The sequence below is a fragment of the Enoplosus armatus genome, chromosome 12 (assembly GCF_043641665.1).
Source record: "Enoplosus armatus isolate fEnoArm2 chromosome 12, fEnoArm2.hap1, whole genome shotgun sequence".
NCBI classification, from domain to species: domain Eukaryota; kingdom Metazoa; phylum Chordata; class Actinopteri; order Centrarchiformes; family Enoplosidae; genus Enoplosus; species Enoplosus armatus.
Genome location: NC_092191.1, coordinates 685,077 through 703,827, shown reverse-complemented (window position 1 = coordinate 703,827; position 18,751 = coordinate 685,077). Strand labels below are relative to the sequence as shown.

General features: G+C 43.7%; 1 protein-coding gene across 1 annotated transcript in view; it reads right to left on the bottom strand.

Moving 5' to 3' along the window:
• Nucleotides 1-216: 216 nt before the first annotated feature.
• LOC139294092 (PH and SEC7 domain-containing protein 1-like) overlaps nucleotides 217-18,751 on the bottom strand; it is a 34,961-nt gene continuing 16,426 nt past the window's right edge. The window contains exons 4-15 of the mRNA XM_070915876.1: nucleotides 16,164-16,361; nucleotides 15,990-16,070; nucleotides 15,662-15,774; nucleotides 13,386-13,444; nucleotides 12,238-12,327; nucleotides 6,616-6,659; nucleotides 5,434-5,624; nucleotides 4,819-4,889; nucleotides 4,159-4,316; nucleotides 3,231-3,375; nucleotides 2,969-3,112; nucleotides 217-553 (exon numbers count right to left, since the gene is read on the bottom strand). Of these exons, the coding sequence (XP_070771977.1) occupies nucleotides 227-553; nucleotides 2,969-3,112; nucleotides 3,231-3,375; nucleotides 4,159-4,316; nucleotides 4,819-4,889; nucleotides 5,434-5,624; nucleotides 6,616-6,659; nucleotides 12,238-12,327; nucleotides 13,386-13,444; nucleotides 15,662-15,774; nucleotides 15,990-16,070; nucleotides 16,164-16,361 (1,621 nt within the window). The 3' untranslated portion in view covers nucleotides 217-226. The remainder of the gene's footprint in view (nucleotides 554-2,968; nucleotides 3,113-3,230; nucleotides 3,376-4,158; nucleotides 4,317-4,818; nucleotides 4,890-5,433; nucleotides 5,625-6,615; nucleotides 6,660-12,237; nucleotides 12,328-13,385; nucleotides 13,445-15,661; nucleotides 15,775-15,989; nucleotides 16,071-16,163; nucleotides 16,362-18,751) is intronic.

Below are 18,751 nucleotides of genomic sequence, written 5' to 3'. Positions count from 1 at the left end.
TTATTAGTGTTTCCTGAATGTTTCCATTCAGTGTTTTCGTCCGTTCGGTCGTCCTCCTCTCCCACCGACCTCGAACATCTCGGCTCGGCTCAGGAGGAAAATCCCCTCGGCCAATCAGAATCAGCTTTAACAGAAAAGGTTTAAAGGAGGATGTCAGCCTGCTACCCATGATGCTTCATGTCCGTCTCCAGCTACACACGTTGTATAAAACCTGATTCTCGCCGCCTTACGGCGCCTCTTCCTGCTTGCTGCTTGGTTTCTGCGGCTCCGGCCGCTGGTTGTTCCCGCCGCCGCCGTTCTTTTTGCTTCCCTCTCTGGTGCTGCCGCTGGTCTTGGAGGTCGAGGACGAAGAGGACGTGACCTTTAAGCTTTTTGACGTCTTGGACCCGCGGGTCTTCTCCTTGTTGGTGCCTTCCAGAGGCAGCGTGGGGCTGGAGTGCGCCCTCTGCAGGCCGCCGTCGTCAAACAACCGCGACTCGAAGGCCGTCAGGTCCTCGTCTCCGCTGGACAGTTTGGCCCGAAGCAGCATGGCGTACGTACCGTACCGAGTTTTCTGTAGAGGAGGACGGAGACGAGAGACAACGGTTAATGATGCAAACGTCAGGTTGTATCAGTGGAGCTGCATCACAGAGAGAGTGGACAGTTTGCTTTCAATAAAAACTGAACAAGAGTCTGATTAACCATTTAAACATGAAAACCTGAACAAAACACTGTTCAATACAACTAAAACTGTAGGAAAGAAATGACAATAATATGATTTCAATACAATTTGATGAAACAACTCATCTGGTTTTATTTCTGTCGTATTTTGAACCTCTTACAGCTGAAGTCCGTTTAGACTTAGACTTAGACTTTATTAATCCCAGTGGGGAAATTTACAAGTCACAGCAGCAAAGACAGAAAGGTGCAGAAACACACAGCAGACAGCACTGTGTCAATAAGAATTAGAAGTATTTTTTTAAAAGAACAACAATATACAAATAATAAATACTGATATAAAAAATAAATATATACACGGAAAATATAAAGTATGTGCAGATTGTGCAGATCATGTGCAGTTAAACAGTCTTATAGCTGTAGGAATGAAGGACCTGGAGTAGCGCTCCTTCTTACACCGTGGGTGTAACAGTCTGCTTTTTTCCAAGTTTTTATGGGTTTTGTTTGTGATATTAGGAAGCCGAGCTCTTCTCACCTGTTCACTTCGACTGAGTAGTAAATAAATAAACACCTCGTACAGTATTACTACAAAGTAATACATACCTTTCTGGTAAATGTATGACTTTAATATCAGAGTATTATATTGGCCCTTAGACTCTGTCATGTTTATGTTAATCTGCTGTAAAATGAGAATGTTGTGGGTTTGAACACATTTCACCCATCGGCCCATCAGGACAACCTGTTGTCTCATTTGTCCCGGAGCTAACTCTTCTTGGCCTTATTTTACTGTCTATATGCAGACGACACTCAGCTGTACATGTTTCATGTGATGACTCTACGAGAAGCTGATATCCAAACATTTTCCTCTAATATCTCTGACTTTTCTGTTCATATTAAGAAACTTTTTTACCAGTTAAGACTAAGTTGTGTCTTCCAGCCTCGATGACTCTAATTCATTAAACTAAAAGAAAACGGTATCTTTGCTTTTCCTAACTGATGTTTTGCTGCTCCGACCTGATACCATCTGCTGTTCTGAGTGCTTTTATTGTGAAGTTCTTGGTATCTTTTGTTTTGAAAAGTGCTAAATAAATACTCTTTACCTACTTAAGTACAGAAATCGTTTTTTTATCTTTACGACAGGACATGAACTCTCCATGTCTGTTAGTATTTCATTAGATGTCTGTCTTTTATCTGCATCATGGACAATGAAAAGACATCACATCTTTAAAAACAGTTAACTGTGAAGAGGTCTGCAGGAAGTAAACAGCAGACTGGTCCTTTAACTGAGCTCCATGTTCCCGACAGTGTGTTTGTGTCTCTGCAGCCTGTTTGACACCAGACAGACTGATCCAGTGACAGTTTGTGATGAAGAAGTGAGACAGACGGAGCCGCAGAGGAACTTCAGTCTGTCTGTCAACAGTTATATTCAGGGAGTTTCTGCATGTTTCACTTCTGAAGCTTCTCACACTGTTAGAACAACTGTGGAATTTGAAACCTAATAAACAGGACTGGAAGAAGCACTCGGATCCTTTATAGAGTAGCATGAAAAGAAAGGACTCAGTGCCTCCAATTGTACAGAGTAAATGTACTTGGTTACATTCCACCACTGCTAATCACACACAAACATCATTGAAATTTGAAAAGGCAATAACTTTGGGGTTTGTGGGATTTGTGGGCACTGCAATAAAATCAGGGAGTTTATCTTCGAGTAAAAGTAAAGACGCTCCACAGGAGAAGAACAATTATCATGAAATAAAGCACGATGAATTAAATAAATCCAATCTAAAGCCATCAGAAGACAACGTACAAGCTCATCAGATGTCAGCTGCAGGTCGGTGCTGCTGTTCTCTTCCTTTAGTCTATATTCACATTTAGTCTCCATCACAGCAGCTGAATCAGCTGTTAGCAGCTCCTGTCTGCAGCGTCCTCATGGACGGACAGACAACTATCAGTGATCACTGAGACACTGAAGGAAACTTAAAAACAGGAGGATTCTCAGGCAGGTTCTGCAGCGTCTTTCCTCTCTGAGGTTTATTCTGATGGACGTCACAGATGATGATCGCGTCACTCTGAATGATTCAACATGACTTTCATGTCTGTGAGTTATGACTCATTTTGACTTAAATTCACCTCCTGCAGTATCTTGTTCAGTCATTTTATCTGGTGCCTTCGGAGGGCTGTTTGAGGGTTTAGATGGATTCAGGGTTAAGGTTAGATCCGGTTTAGGTTTAGGGGAAAGGCACTTAGTTGTGATGGGTTTAGAGTTAGTACAAGAACAAAGGTTTATGTACTTTTCTGTGAATCCCCTCACCTCGAACTCCAGGTACTCCTGTCGGAGTTTCTGCTCCTCCAGCTCGCGACCTTTCACCTTGCGGTCCGGTGTGGAGGCTGTGAGGTCGGCCAGCTCGGAGGAAACCGCCCTGAACCGGTTCTCGTGAGATTTGACCTGTTCTTCCTGTCGGGACAGACGATACACGTCAACACTGTCCCGCTGTGAGGTTTCCACATCAGTGAAACCTGATTACTGAAGTATAAAGAACTCTTTTATGGTCTCTGTGACTCAGAGTTTGTACCTGGGACAGTTTGGTGTTGGATCCCGGCAGCAGAGGACGACTGAATCTCTTCTGGGAGCCGATCGCCGCCGGGAACGGTGGAGCCGAAAACATGGCCGCCACCACGTTGATGCGCGTGATCCACGACTGCATCTGTTCTGCGTTCCTGCAGGAAAAAGGCATCACTCAGCCTGACTGTACGTGATGTACGCACGTATGTTCGTATATATGTAAGTGTATATCTGTAATTTAGCTTTGCTTTTTCATTTCTTCCTTCAGTGCTACTTTTATACACTTTGTTCTATTCTAATTTAAACATCTGAATATTTGTTCTGTGTGCAGTGAGGAGGAGCTTCAGCTGCAGTCCTGTGATGTTTCATGACGATTTGATCAATGACCTGATCAACATTCACTACATATTTTATATTTTCAGCAAATGTTGGGCTGCTGAGACATGTCATCACATCGTCAGTGGTACAAATAACTGCTCTGGAACAGTTTTTATTCTATTTCACAGTAAATGAATGGTTAATTATGTTCTGTGTTTTGGTACTCCAGTTCCCATCATGCTTGGGATCACGTAAACAACAAGGATAATGTTCCCATGGAGAACTGTATTGTGGCTGCAGCTCCACCTTTTAACTTCTTTACATTACATGTTAACACTTCCTGTTTGTACTGTAACCATGACATCAATCACTGGATCTCTGGGACACTGAAGGAAACTTTTCAGGCTTCCAGTGTCTTTTCCTGTGAATTTAAGCAGATTTACCAACAAAGATGTTCAGTGGACAGAGTTGAGCCGCACTGATGAAAACTGGGGTCAATAAATGAAGGACTTCAAATGTCAAACTGTGTAAACTGTGTAAACTGTGTAAACTGTGGAACAGCGGTGATGATGGACAGCCTGAAGGACAGAAACAGAGAGGCGGGTTGTGGTGGTCCTTACGGAGCCTGGAACAGGAAGACTCTCCAGTCGGCCGTCCTCAGGTAGAACACATTGGGCCTCTTGCTGTAATCAGCTGCTCTCATGGCCAGAGAGTGATGGATGGATACGGCGTTCTTCACGTCCTCCTCCGTCAGCTCTCGCTCCGCACGGTACTCATCCTGTCAGCCAATCACAGAGCAGCATCATATCAACATCCAATCATGTTTAAACCTGCTGCTGGTATGCTCAAGTCAACTACGAGTCCCAGAATGCATTGTTTTCAGGAGTGTTGCTCCCACAATCCTTAAAAAAGTCATTTTACGTCATAACAAGATGTTTTTAGTTATTCAGACATATTCTCATTATTTCTATCCACCAAATGATTACAGAGAGAAACTTCTCTTGTTTTTACACAAAATCACACCACATACGAACACACCCTCCAGCAGCAGCAGACGTGGTGTCAGATTTAAATCGGAGGAAACTACGTCACAAAAAAAGAGTTTAAAAATAGGAAACAGATCATTTCTGTGTGTGTTATCTCTCTCTGTCCCAGATGTTGGTCCTTCTCTGATATATATTCGATCTGGGACACACACAGTTAAAAATAGACTCTCAGTGTGGAGAAACTGGCATGTCAAAAACAGCAGGGCTGCTGGGAAATGTAGTTCAGATGTTTACCTTCTGCAGGTAGAGCACCAGACCCTTCAGCATGGCGTAGAAAGACTTCCACCCCCTCTTACCCCGCGGAGCTGAGAGAAACAAGGCACCATGGGATATTATACATACACAATAAAGTAGAGACTTAATCCTTATGTTGTGCTTGTGGTCCTGGAGACCCCGGCCCTCTTTATACTATCTGCGTAATACTTGAATACTTTCAGTAGTCTATAATACATGAGGTATGACTGTAGGCGCTTGGTGACAGAACAAGGTCATGGTGGGTGTCGTCTGCATAATTATGATAGCTGATATCATTGTTTCGTACAATGTGTCCGACTGGAAGCATGTAAGTGTTAAATAGAAGAGGACCCAGGATCGAGCCTTGGGGAACTCCACACATCATGTCGGTCCACTCTGATGATTCATTACCAACTGAGACAAAATACTTCTGTCCAGTTTGTTTAGTGAGTGAAGGGAAGGGTTACAATCTATTCTACAATCTACATATTGTTATCATTTTTATAAATACGACAAGATGTTATACTAATGACAACAAAACACAAGAGTTATATAAAAGATTTTGTGAACAAAAAGACGGAACAAACAGAAGAAGAAGAAGTCAGAATGGCGTACTTCTCTTTCCGTCGGGGTCGGCGTGGACTTTGCGGACCAGGAAGCCGTTCTTGTAGAGCTCGCCGTCGGCCTGATGGGCGACGCCCACCAGCGGGTTTCCTCCACTCCCCAGTCGCTTCATGGTGTGGGAGGCGGAGTCTGTTCGAACGTCAGCCAGCTCCGACATGGACTTCCTCAACTCCTCCTCATCACTTCAGAAGACGGAGGACAGAAGGAATGAATGAAACTGTCCGGCCAGTTAGTTCACCATAACCTCATCTTCTCAGTTCTTTTCCTCAAATATTGACTCGTCTCAGCAGCTCATCTCATTTCTGACTGTATGAACTAGCGCTTGCTGCAGTGTTTTACAGCCTCAGGTTGTAAAGAATTGATCCATTTATTTATATGAAATATAATATTTGGATTATGAAGCTTCAGCGAGCGGTGCAGCTGCATCACACAGTAAAGTCAGCGTATTTAATGAGTGAGTGATGTTGAAACCATCATCTAGTAACTACACTGATAATGAGATGAGAGATCAGGATTCAGCTCAGCAGGTGATTTATTGATCAATCACATTATATGTTTGCTTCCTAATTAATCAGAGCAGCATGACGCAGTGTAGAAATGTTCCGACATCACAACAGAACCAAAGATCTGGAAAATCAATACTTCTTACCACCTCCACTGTTTATTTCACACCTCCTTTATTAAGTCAACACCTTTCATCATATTTTCATATCGTCTCATAACATCACCTGGTCCTGTGAACTCATCTCATTTTCTATTATATTGTATAATATTATGTTAAATATTAATCTTATGAAGATTAACATCCACACAGAAACAGAAAAGAAGTGAAGAGGCTGAACATGAGGGAGGACAGATGCTAAACGCATATAAGACGTCTGTGTGTGTGTGTTTATGTGTGTGTCCACAGTCAAGCATGGGCGTTGGGATGCTGACCTGTAATTACAGCGAGGAAAGAAAGCAGGGAACGGTTGCCTTGGCAACAGAGGCTTAAATAAGAGAGTCGGGGCAGCAGGGACACACACACACACACACACACACACACACACACACACACACACACACACAGATATGTGCAGACAGAAGTTAAACACACACTTCAGATGTTGGCACATGCTGTGTGTTAAACCAGCAGAAACCAGTTGATGGTTCATACTGGAGCAGGAAACTTACATGGTCCACTGAAGCTTCTCGTTCTTGATGGAGCTGTACAGAGTCTGCAGAGACACAACACACACACAGTCAGATATATGTGTGTCAGAGAGGTGTGTGTGTGTGTTATTCTATATATCTTTAATTTTTAATTTAAAAGATTGTAGATGTACATATTTTATTTCTTATTGTTTATATCTTTATTTGTACATACTTCTCAGGTCTAAATGTATGCTACTTTGCTACCCCCCCCCCCCCCCCCCCCCCCCGGATCAATAAAGTATTTCTGATTGTGATTCTTAGAGGACGTGGTTAAATTTAAAAGCAGAACCAAGTGGAAAGAAGTAGTCAATAAAAACAGTGTTTGTGCTGAAAGAGGCACTTCTTCTTTAAACCTCCGGCTTGTTGAGATCTGATAAGAAATATGACGACCTGTTGAAGTGAATGAGACGTAACATTAGATAACGCCGAGTCTTCCAGCAGCTCAAAGGGCATGATCGCTCCCTTTCTAGAAGCTTTTACTGTGAAATATCTGCAGGAAGTGGTGACTTCTGTTGATGGCAGTTTAACAGGGATGGAAAAAAGAGCAAAGTAGAACCAGTGAATGAAAAGAGTGTATTAGAGTCACATCTATCGTCTATAATGAAGCTCAACACCTCCTACAGAAATGTGTCAGGACATCAGGACATGATGAAATGAGGGGATTTGTTAACATGGCAGGATCATGAAAGATGAGAAAATGATGAGATCAGATGATGAGTTGATGAACATTGAGTCTTTCATAGAAGAAATACTGAAATGGACATTATGCTGGATTCATCATGCGACACGTCGGCTACAGGTTGTTCCAACCCCCCCAAAGATTTTTTACCTGGTCTTATTAGGGACTGGCCTTCAAGAATTTACAGTAACATGGACACCATACCTCATGGTGGCGACATTAATTACAAACCCTCATGAAGACCCTGTTCTGTGGTGTCCGAGCCTCCTCAATCAAACTGCATACAGTATATAATGTCACTTTCTTAACTCTAAAGCTCAGAGTGTATTTCCAGGTTCTACCTTCTTCTTGCGGCTCTGTCGGTGCTGCTGTCCGTCCTGGGTTTTTCCCAGCAGGTCGGGGAAGGCCAGCGGTTTGAGGGAGCGAGAGCGCGGGGTTCTGGGATACCTGAACGGGTCGGTGTCCCTCGAGTCCCGCCCGCTCCGGACCGAGCAGAGCGACCGCGACCGCATGCGGCCTGACGAGTGGATGCTGTTGACGCCAATCATGGTGGTGAGTTTAGAGTTGAGAGGAGGAGCATCTGAGTCCTGTCTCGTTCAGGTTTACAGGAGTCCGACGGAACTTGAGTCTTTGTGGTAAAAGAGAGCGATCCAATGAGCGAGAAAAACTTGAATGAGTCTTTTAACGGGCCGAGACTGCAAGAACACCAAAACGTTTTTTGGTTTCAGAGAGAAAAGGAATTTAAAAGGTCCACAGACACGTCCTTAACAAGAGAGGACGACCTCTAGATGACCTCCAAAGAATTCAAGATGTTCAAGGAAACCTCCAGGTATTTCAGATATTTCCCTCTTTGACCAGCAACCAACTGTTTGGTCAGTTTCTATCAGCTTTACATGAACTGATCTGACTCCACTTTCACAACTTGGATCTTAGATCTTGATTCCAGAATGGAAATATGAAGTTTTCAGCCAATTATAAAGAAGCCATCAGATGAGGAGCATGTTTAAAATAGAAACTAGTGACGGACGAACTTGGGCTGTGTGAATTGATTGCGTCCTCAGTGGAGCTCAGCCTGCTGCATTATGGATCCAGCTCTATTCATTATGCATAAAAACACAGCAGCGTTTCATCCTGCTCATAATCCTGCAGGCTGACAGCCGGCGGCTCGCTCAGGTGTTTGGAGGCAAAACGACAAAAACAAAAAGCTGCTGCCAACAAACATGTCAGAGCTGAGGATCGCTGTGGACGGGACTCGAGCTGCTGCCACATTCAGCGCTTTACACCTTCCATGGTGACAAATTCAGAATGAGGCAACTTTACATACTATTTTGTTGATTAAATTGAGACAGAGTGAATTATAGCTACAATAAGGGTTGCAGAAAATTTTCATTTGTGGTTATTATGCATTCAAATATGGACAGATTTCCGTCTCAAGGTGACCAACAGTCAAAAACGGAACGATTCGCTAATATAAAAGCAAATCGGTCTCTTTATTGTAGAAATAACTTCAACAATACAATTCATTTTGTGACTAACATTGAATAAATGAAATGTTGGTTTTAGCCGAAGTAAATCATTTCTGGAGGGTTTCTGTCACAAAAACAGTCAATTGTTTAGAATTATTAAGATTTGAGGTTTCGTTGTCAAAGTCAAGGTTGGACTTCCTGTTCAGGTCTCATGAAACACCAACACCAACACACACTCCAAACTGTCTCAGTGTGTGTGTGTTTAATCCCTCAATAATGTAGAAGCAGTGATGCGTAATTCACCATCTCAGAAAAACAGCACAAACATTCAGTCGAAAAATATCCAAACCACAACTCTGATCTTCTTCTTCTCCTCCTGATTTAGCAGTTTTCCAAAATGTGAGAGTCTGTTTTCAAACTGGCTGTTGAACGCAGCCTCCTGGTGCGGCGGCGGCGGCGGCGGCGGAGAATCCCTGGACTGCAAATAAAGCTGCGTGACGGAGGAAACGCATCAGCAGCACCGGCAGCTCGCTCTCACATCCAAAACATTCACCAAAAAAAAGGAAAGAAAAAGAAAAGAAAAAGAGGAGGGCAGGGGCGAGCGAGCACACCCACACATGCAGACAGACAGAGAGAGAGAGAGCCCCGAAAACTGACGTCAGCTTCCTCCTGAGACGCCACGAGCAGCCCAACTGAAGATGGAGGGATGATGGAGGACAGGAAGAGGCAGAGAGGACGGAGGTGCAGGGAAGAGAGGGATGAGCTGAGAGGGAGGAGGGAAAAAAAAGAGGTGAGTTTCTCCTGTTGCACTCTGGGAAAAAACAACAAAAGAGAGAGAGAGCGAGAGAATCCCTCCCCCCTTCACTCCCACTCTTCTTCTATTCTTCTCCTCCTTCGCTTGTTGTCGTCTTCGTCCTGCAGGAGAATCCCTCAGTCAGGTGAGCTCACTCCTCGTCCTCTTCCTCCTCCTCTTCTTCTTCTCCTCCTCTCTGCTGAGACTCTGAACTGTTGAGGAGTGTTGCTCGCCCTCCCTCCTCTCTCTCTCTTTTTTCCCTCGCTCTCTCAATGCGCATTTTCTCTCAGCAGCAGCAGCCAATGAGAGAGCTTGTTGGGAGCTTCAGCCCGCCCCCCTGCTCTCCTTGGAGCTGTCAATCATCAAGGATCCACAGAGCTGAATGTAAATGCAGCTGAGAGACGTTCAGCAGGAAAGACTGAAAATCAGCTGAAACTTTAAAAACAGAGACTCTGCAAATATTATATTAATATACTAATAAATTAAGAACTAAAGACAACAACCTTTGTTAGTAAAGTTAGAGGTTGGAAAACTTAAAATACATATTTTTACATTTCAAAGAAAAGATTGAAGATGTTTTTACACATTTTCGTATTTTACACAATTAATATATTTAGAATAATTGTAGTATTTTGATATATTTCTATATTATAGAAATGATATATATTTGATATATAATATTTTATATTTTGTATATATTTTTGAAGTTTCATATTATATTTTACTTCTATTTTATTGTGTAAACTCTAAACTCTTGATGTTCGGTATATTTATTTATTTATTTAATATTTGCATATATATAAATATTGTTTCCATGTTTTAATATCTTCTGTATTCATGTATTTTATACTATTAATGTATATCAAATACATATTTATATTTCACCATCATTTTATTTACATTTTGTACATTTATAATTTTTGGAGTGAATATGTTGTCTCATTACAGCTTCAGGTAGAGAAATGATTTGTTTTATTAAATGTTTCGAGTCTTAACGAGCTCAAAACATTATAAATCAGAACTGCAGACTGTTCTCTCACAATAATTCACTAATGAAAAATAATAATTCATCAGGCGAGTAAAAGACTCAGAGGACACACAGCACTGATTACTACACACACACACACACAGTCAATTTCATTAATGTGTTCGAGCGGCGCTGCAGATCCAAACACACACATGATGTGTGGTTCAAATTAATCTGCTGATTTATGGTTTAGAGGAGCTCCTGAGCCTTTCCTTAGTTTCGGTCATATATGATGTAACATGTCATATTAAACGTGCGTAAACGGCTTCAGGCGGCTCTGTGAGTTTGTCACTCCACCTGTTTCTGTTGTTGTGTCCAACAACACACCTGTTCAATGATTGGCTGTTTGCGTGTGACTTGTAGCAGCGCCGTTATGAAGGCATCTGATTGGCTAGATATATACCAGGGTGGAGTAACAGTGAGGAGTCCGCAGAGTCCCCCCCATCATGATGATGATGATGATGATGATGATGATGATAAAGAATCTGAATCTAATGTTGAAGGGTTACCGATGGCCGACTGCACTCCAGGAGTTTATGTTCATTCATACTTCACAAAGTGAGCTGGTTCGTTTCATGTTGGTTAACGTGTGTAGTTGTGTGTTTTGTGGGTCTTTGTTGTGTTTATGATGTAGATTGTATACGTTGGGAAGTCTAGAAGAAGAAGAAGAAGAAGAAGAAGAAGACCTCTGAAAATGTACAGACACTATTTACTCTCACTGACTATAATTCATAAACGTTCTGCATTCACTCTTTTTCTTCCTCTCAGTCAGAGTCAGAGCTGCTGCCCACACACACTCACTGCTACAGAAACCATCAGCCATCAGACCAGCGACGAGCTGAAGGCAAGACAACACACACACACACACACATTAACAGAGAGAGATGATGATGATGATGATGATGGAGGTGAAGAGGTGACGCAGATTCATGTTGATCGCTCGGAGGCTGAGATGGAAAAAGTGAGATGGAAACAAAAGAGTGGGAGAAAGAGAGACTGAGCCACACAACACACAAAACACACACACACATATACACAAACACACAAAACACACACTCGTTCAGCCCGGCGGCCATTAAGAGTTGAAATTAATGCATCTCCCGCTTTCTTTTTCTGCTCTGACAATCACAAGCCAAGGACCCCTCTGTGTGTGTGTGTGTGTGTGTGTTGTGTAACTGTGTGTGTGTGTGTGTGTGTGTGTGTGTGTGTGTGTCACTGTGTGTGTTGTGTAACTGTGTGTGTGTGTGTGTGTGTGTGTGTGTGTGTTGTGTCACTGTGTGTGTTGTGTAACTGTGTGTGTGTGTGTGTGTGTGTGTGTGTATGTGTGTGTGTTGTGTAACCGTGTGTGTGTGTGTGTGTGTATGTGTGTGTGTGTGTGTGTGTGTTGTGTAACCGTGTGTGTTGTGTGTGTGTGTGTGTGTGTGTGTGTGTGTGTGTGTGTGTGTGTTGTGTAACCGTGTGTGTGTGTGTGTGTGTGTGTGTGTGTGTGTCACTGTGTGTGTTGTGTAACTGTGTGTGTGTGTGTGTGTGTATGTGTGTGTGTTGTGTAACCGTGTGTGTGTGTGTGTGTGTGTGTGTTGTGTAACCGTGTGTGTGTGTGTGTGTGTGTGTGTGTGTGTGTGTGTGTCAGTCGTACCTTCAGCAGATCTTTGGGGAAGTCTTTTCCATCGTTGAGACCTTCCAGGTTGGAGATGAACTGGCTGCAGGACATCCTCTTCCCCACGTTCTATACACACACACGCGCACACACACACACACACACACACACACACACAGAATTAATCAACTGTGTTTGTTGTATTCCAGTAAAGTTTTGGGACGAACGAGAGTCGGATGAAACACAGAATGGTCCACGTCGAAGCAGCTGAGATATCCTGACTTTTAGTCCCTAGTAATCATAAATCCTACATTTCCCATAATTCACTTCCTCTGTGAGCCAATGGGAAGGTGCCCAAAGGTGAGATGCATCACTTCATTTATTTAAGCTATATTAAACAACATGTTCCTTTTTCGTGTTATAGTGATGTCGATCTCATGTTGTCAATGTAAGAGTTTGAGTTTAGTTTATTTTCTTAAACTCTAAACTAATATATGAACATTATTGTATATTTAAACTTTATTTAACAAGCTCATCTTTACAACAGCACATTATCTGCGTTAGTGTCTCATCAATAAAAAGCTCAGCTGTGATCGTGTCACTCCTGCTCTCACACACAGAAGAAGTGCGCTCTGACTGTTGCTCGGTGTGATTGGACAGCTTGTTGCCACGGTAACGGTCATCACTTCCTTAAACACGTTAGCAGAAGTATCACCACCTCACAGACTCCATGTACAGAGTTCACACTGTGATGTAGCGCAGATTAATTATCACAAGAAGACAAGAGTGAATATCAAAACTAAGTTGGTCTCCATGACAACTGAGGAAGACCATGATATGTGGTTGAAAGTTAGCAAGAGAGTTAACTATGAATATGAATATTAGCTTCTTTGATTTTTAACAAAGACTCAGACATGTTCTGGAGAGGAACAAATATAATGATCAGAATCCAGATGTACCAGATGTTTATGTTCCCTGGTTGTTTGCTGGATATTGTCCCACAGTTATCAATACAGACACTTTTAAACTGCTATGAAAATGTTTTCATTAACGTCTTCTTCACAAATATATATATATATATATATATATACACAAATACAAATAAATATATATGAACGAGTCAGTGGCTCTTTGATACAGCAGCAAGGTTCACAGAGACGCCTCAGAGAAAATCAAATGTGACTCACGTTTCCATGAAGGTCTGTGTTCAGCAACATGACGGCACAGGTCAGGGTGTGGACACTGTCTGAGAGACAGACAGGCAGGGGAGAGACACAGATGCATTAGAGACAGACGGGTGAGAGAGACAGATACATTAAAGACAGATAGGTGGGAGACAGGTGAGAGAGACAGATACATTAGAGACAGAAAGGTGGGAGACAGGTGAGAGAGACAGATACATTAGAGACAGACGGGTGAGAGAGACAGATACATTAAAGACAGACAGGTGGGAGACAGGTGAGAGAGACAGATACATTAGAGACAGACGGGTGAGAGAGACAGATACATTAGAGACAGAAAGGTGGCAGACAGGTGAGAGAGACAGATACATTAGAGACAGACGGGTGAGAGAGACAGATACATTAGAGACAGATAGGTGGGAGACAGGTGAGAGAGACAGATACATTAGAGACAGACAGGTGGGAGACAGGTGAGAGAGACAGATACATTAGAGACAGACAGGTGGGAGACAGGTGAGAGAGACAGATACATAAGAGACAGACAGGTGAAAGAGACAGATACATAAGGGGCAGATACATTAGAGACAGACAGGTGGGAGACAGGTGAGAGAGACAGATACATTAGAGACGGACAGGTGAAAGAGACAGATACATTAGAGACATACAGGTGAGAGACAGACAGATGGGTACCTTCAGTTGTCTCACTCTCTGGGTTACTCTGTCTGTATCTCAGACAGACAGACAGACAGACACACAGACAGACAGACAGGTACCTTCAGTTGTCTCACTCTCTGGGTTACTCTGTCTGTATCTCAGACAGACAGACAGACAGACAGACAGACACACACACAGACAGACAGACAGACAGACAGACAGACAGACAGACAGGTACCTTCAGTTGTCTCACTCTCTGGGTTACTCTGTCTGTATCTCAGACAGACAGACAGACAGACAGGTACCTTCAGTTGTCTCACTCTCTGGGTTACTCTGTCTGTATCTCAGACAGACAGACAGACAGACACACAGACAGACAGGTACCTTCAGTTGTCTCACTCTCTGGGTTACTCTGTCTGTATCTCAGACAGACAGACAGACAGACAGACAGACAGACAGACACACACACACACAGACAGACAGACAGACAGACAGACAGACAGACGGGTACCTTCAGTTGTCTCACTCTCTGGGTTACTCTGTCTGTATCTCAGACAGACAGACAGACAGACAGACAGACAGGTACCTTCAGTTGTCTCACTCTCTGGGTTACTCTGTCTGTATCTCAGGCAGGCAGACAGACAGACAGACAGACAGACAGACAGGTACCTTCAGTTGTCTCACTCTCTGGGTTACTCTGTCTGTATCTCAGACAGACAGACAGACAGACAGGTACCTTCAGTTGTCTCACTCTCTGGGTTACTCTGTCTGTATCTCAGACAGACACACAGACAGACAGACAGACAGGTACCTTCAGTTGTCTCACTCTCTGGGTTACTCTGTCTGTATCTCAGACAGACACACAGACAGACAGACAGGTACCTTCAGTTGTGTCACTCTCTGGGTTACTCTGTCTGTATCTCAGACAGACAGACAGACAGACAGACAGACAGACAGGTACCTTCAGTTGTCTCACTCTCTGGGTTACTCTGTCTGTATCTCAGGCAGACAGACAGACAGACAGACAGACAGGTACCTTCAGTTGTCTCACTCTCTGGGTTACTCTGTCTGTATCTCAGACAGACAGACAGACAGACAGACAGGTACCTTTAGTTGTCTCACTCTCTGGGTTACTCTGTCTGTATCTCAGACAGACAGACAGACAGACAGACAGACAGACAGACAGACACACACACACACACACACAGACAGACAGACAGACAGACAGACAGACAGGTACCTTTAGTTGTCTCACTCTCTGGGTTACTCTGTCTGTATCTCAGACAGACAGACAGACAGACAGACAGACACACAGACACACACACACACAGACAGACAGACAGACAGACAGACAGACAGACAGACAGACAGACAGACAGGTTCCTTCAGTTGTCTCACTCTCTGGGTTACTCTGTCTGTACCTCAGACAGACAGACAGACAGACAGGTACCTTCAGTTGTCTCACTCTCTGGGTTACTCTGTCTGTATCTCAGACAGACAGACAGACAGACAGACAGACAGACAGACAGACAGACAGACAGGTACCTTCAGTTGTCTCACTCTCTGGGTTACTCTGTCTGTATCTCAGACAGACAGACAGACAGACAGACAGACAGACAGACAGGTACCTTCAGTTGTCTCACTCTCTGGGTTACTCTGTCTGTATCTCCTGGAGAACTGAGCGAGGACTCTCTCTCTCTCCTGAGTTTCTCCCATCAGAGCAAACTGCATGAGAAACGTCCTGAAGACAAAAGACACAAACTGTCAGGAAGCTCTGTGATTGGCTGTTTGTTAGTGAAATGCACCCTGGGAGTCGTAGTTGACTTCTCTCCTTCAGCTTCTTGCAGCTTCGGCGTCCGGCTCAGTCCAGTCTGTGGTTATTATATAATGTGTGTTTATTAATGGAGCCAGTTTCATGCTGCTCACAAACCAACAGAGACGAGGAGGAGAACTGACCTGAGCGCCTGATCGATGGTCAGTCCGGTGAAGTTAAAGTTACCGAGATATTCCTCTGCGACCATCTGACTGAACTCATTACTGCAGACAGACACAGAAGAGGAGATACAACCAATCAGAATGCTTGAACGGGACACACTGAATATGTAATGAGGACTTCAAACACACACTGACTTCTTGCCGAGGTGTCGAGCCACGTCAGACTTCCTGAAGCCGTCCAGGTTGTAGAGGCGTTTGGCGAGACGTTTGGCCGCCTGCAGGTCGGCCTTCGTGCCGTTGGCCAGCGCGTCGTCGCTGCCGCCGAGCGCCAGCCGCTCCGCCACGTCGGCCTGTGGGTACAGCAGCTCGGGGGGGCGGTTCACCGGACGCTCCCTGACAACACAAACACACAAGTCACTTCAGGACTTTCAGGTCCCTTTTTTGTCTCTGGTTCCTGTTGTCAAGAGTTCCTCCTTTAAACTAAAGCCTGTCATGAACACACCCTGTTGTTATTGTCCTCAGTCATCACATATGTTTAGCTTTTAATAAGGAGCATTATGTCTCAGTTGAATGGAGTTCATTTGTTTTGCATGACGGGTGGAGAAGGAAACCTCTGCTGCTGACCTGTGTTATTAGTGTGGTTTATCAGAATTAGAGGGTTTTTCCATGGACTCGCCATGCCGAGCCAAGCTGCTGTGGTCCTGCTAGGTATCAGAGCTGACCACCCGCCCCCGTCTCTCTGTGTTCAGCTCTCAGACCTGTTGGAGCTTCGACCTGAGTCTCTGTGGTTGCAGTTTAGTTCCTGTTTGTACTTTCAGGCGCTCTGGTCGCTCTCAGCCGTATCACAGCTCAACATACTGTATGTTTTTCTTCTTGTTCCTTCACTGTGATGTTTCTCTGAGCGCACCTCAAATCTGAGTTTAACACCTGGACGTACCAGCAGGAACAACTAGCTTGGAGCCAATCAGGATTCAGTATGAAATGCATGAAATGTGTGATGTGGAAACCTGAAGCCTCCAGGTCACAAACACTGAGACCTGAGGACTTTTCATCTCGTGTCCAGTAGTTAAATTTTTGAAGCAAAACATATTTACTTATTAACAGATTCTTGATATTTGAAGTTGATTTAATTTTAATCCGGTGATTAGAGAGTATTTTGTCTTAAAACACGTCTTTGCTGAGGCAAACCGAACCTTTCCTGCTGCTTCACATTAAAAGCTTTCCACTTATTGTCATAGAGGTTTATAGGTTATAATTGTAGTGACGGTTGAGAAGTTAATAGGAAATATGCCCAAACAACCAGATGCTAGAACAGCTGAGAGCCTTTTTCAATGATACAGGTAATGACTGGATATGACTGCAATGACAGGTAAGAACCAGAACCGCGGATCACAGCCTCACACAGCCACCTGTGAGCAAAATAATGACTTTGAACACTTAAAGAAGATCCACCATCAACCATCTTAATTTTCAAAGCTGACATCGGAGGCAGTGAAGCCCTTCTCCTCACCGTAACCAACGAAGCACACTTCAGGTGAGTGTGAGGAGGTAGAACAATCGGTTCTGTGTTCATGTCACAGGCAGATGGTCGGAGTTTAAACTGTATATCAAACAGAGTAGTTTTTACAAACACGTTGGTCACTTCATTGTTTTAACCCCAAACTGACACCCGTATTCACTTCACGTGTTGCATCATCGTTTTCTGCAGTGTCAGCAGTAATCCACTGACTGTTGTCTGTTTCCATGGTTACAGTGCAAACAGGAACTGCTGGCAGCTAAATACAGCGTGGCTATTCATGATGCAGATTTAGCAGTCAAATATTTTTACAAAATGATCTAACTTCTGGATAAAAACACGGGGCTCAGGTGTAGCTCTAACCCACACCCCATCTTATTTCCACCTCCCAAAGCATGATGGGAACCCTGGTGGTAAAAACTCAACACATATTCATCCCAAGTGGAAATAAGAAGAAGAAAACAATCGAGATCAGCTTAGCTTTCGCTAAAAACAAGCTCTAGTTCAGACCTTCATGGTCCCCTCAGGATGAACTGTCATAACTCTGGTGATCCTCTGACTCTTCATCAGCGCCACCATCAGGTCGACATGTTTAGAAGAGAATAGAATACGACTTTATTGTCCAGCCAAGGCTAAATCACTTTTTTTACTGCTGCTCGTTCATGGAATTTATTGCAGGAGGAACAAAAGGTCCCTTGTAGATCTTTTAGTTTGCCTCTGTAGCGTTTCCCTGAGGGGAGGGGCTGTTTAGTGTCAGCAGTGATGGACAAAGCCTTCCTATGTACAGCTGTACTGTAAAGGTCAACCACTGACTTTTGTTAGCAGCCTACTATGTTTCCTGCTGTTCTGATCCTGGCCAGCGTGTCAAGTGTCCATGTTTTAAACACAAGAATACTCTCCACACACACACACACACACACACACACACACACACACACACACACACACACCAAAGCCCATTCACTTTCCTCATTAACAACTGTCTGACAGGCTTTCCTACATACAGAATCAGCACTGTCCATCAAACCCAACTTGCCATCCGTGTATGTTCCTAGATACTTTAACAGTTGACTGGTCACAGAGTGAAAGTGATGGAGGGTTTGAAATAAGCTTGTTGTTTTTTTCAGCATTGATTAGCAGGAAGTTAGATTCACACCAGCGTTGAAACCATCTGACAACAGCACGTCCTGCAGTGTCATCTCACTGGTTCATGAGCAAACACCTGCACAACTCATGACATTCATCAGCCTCAGCTGTACTTTGTTTA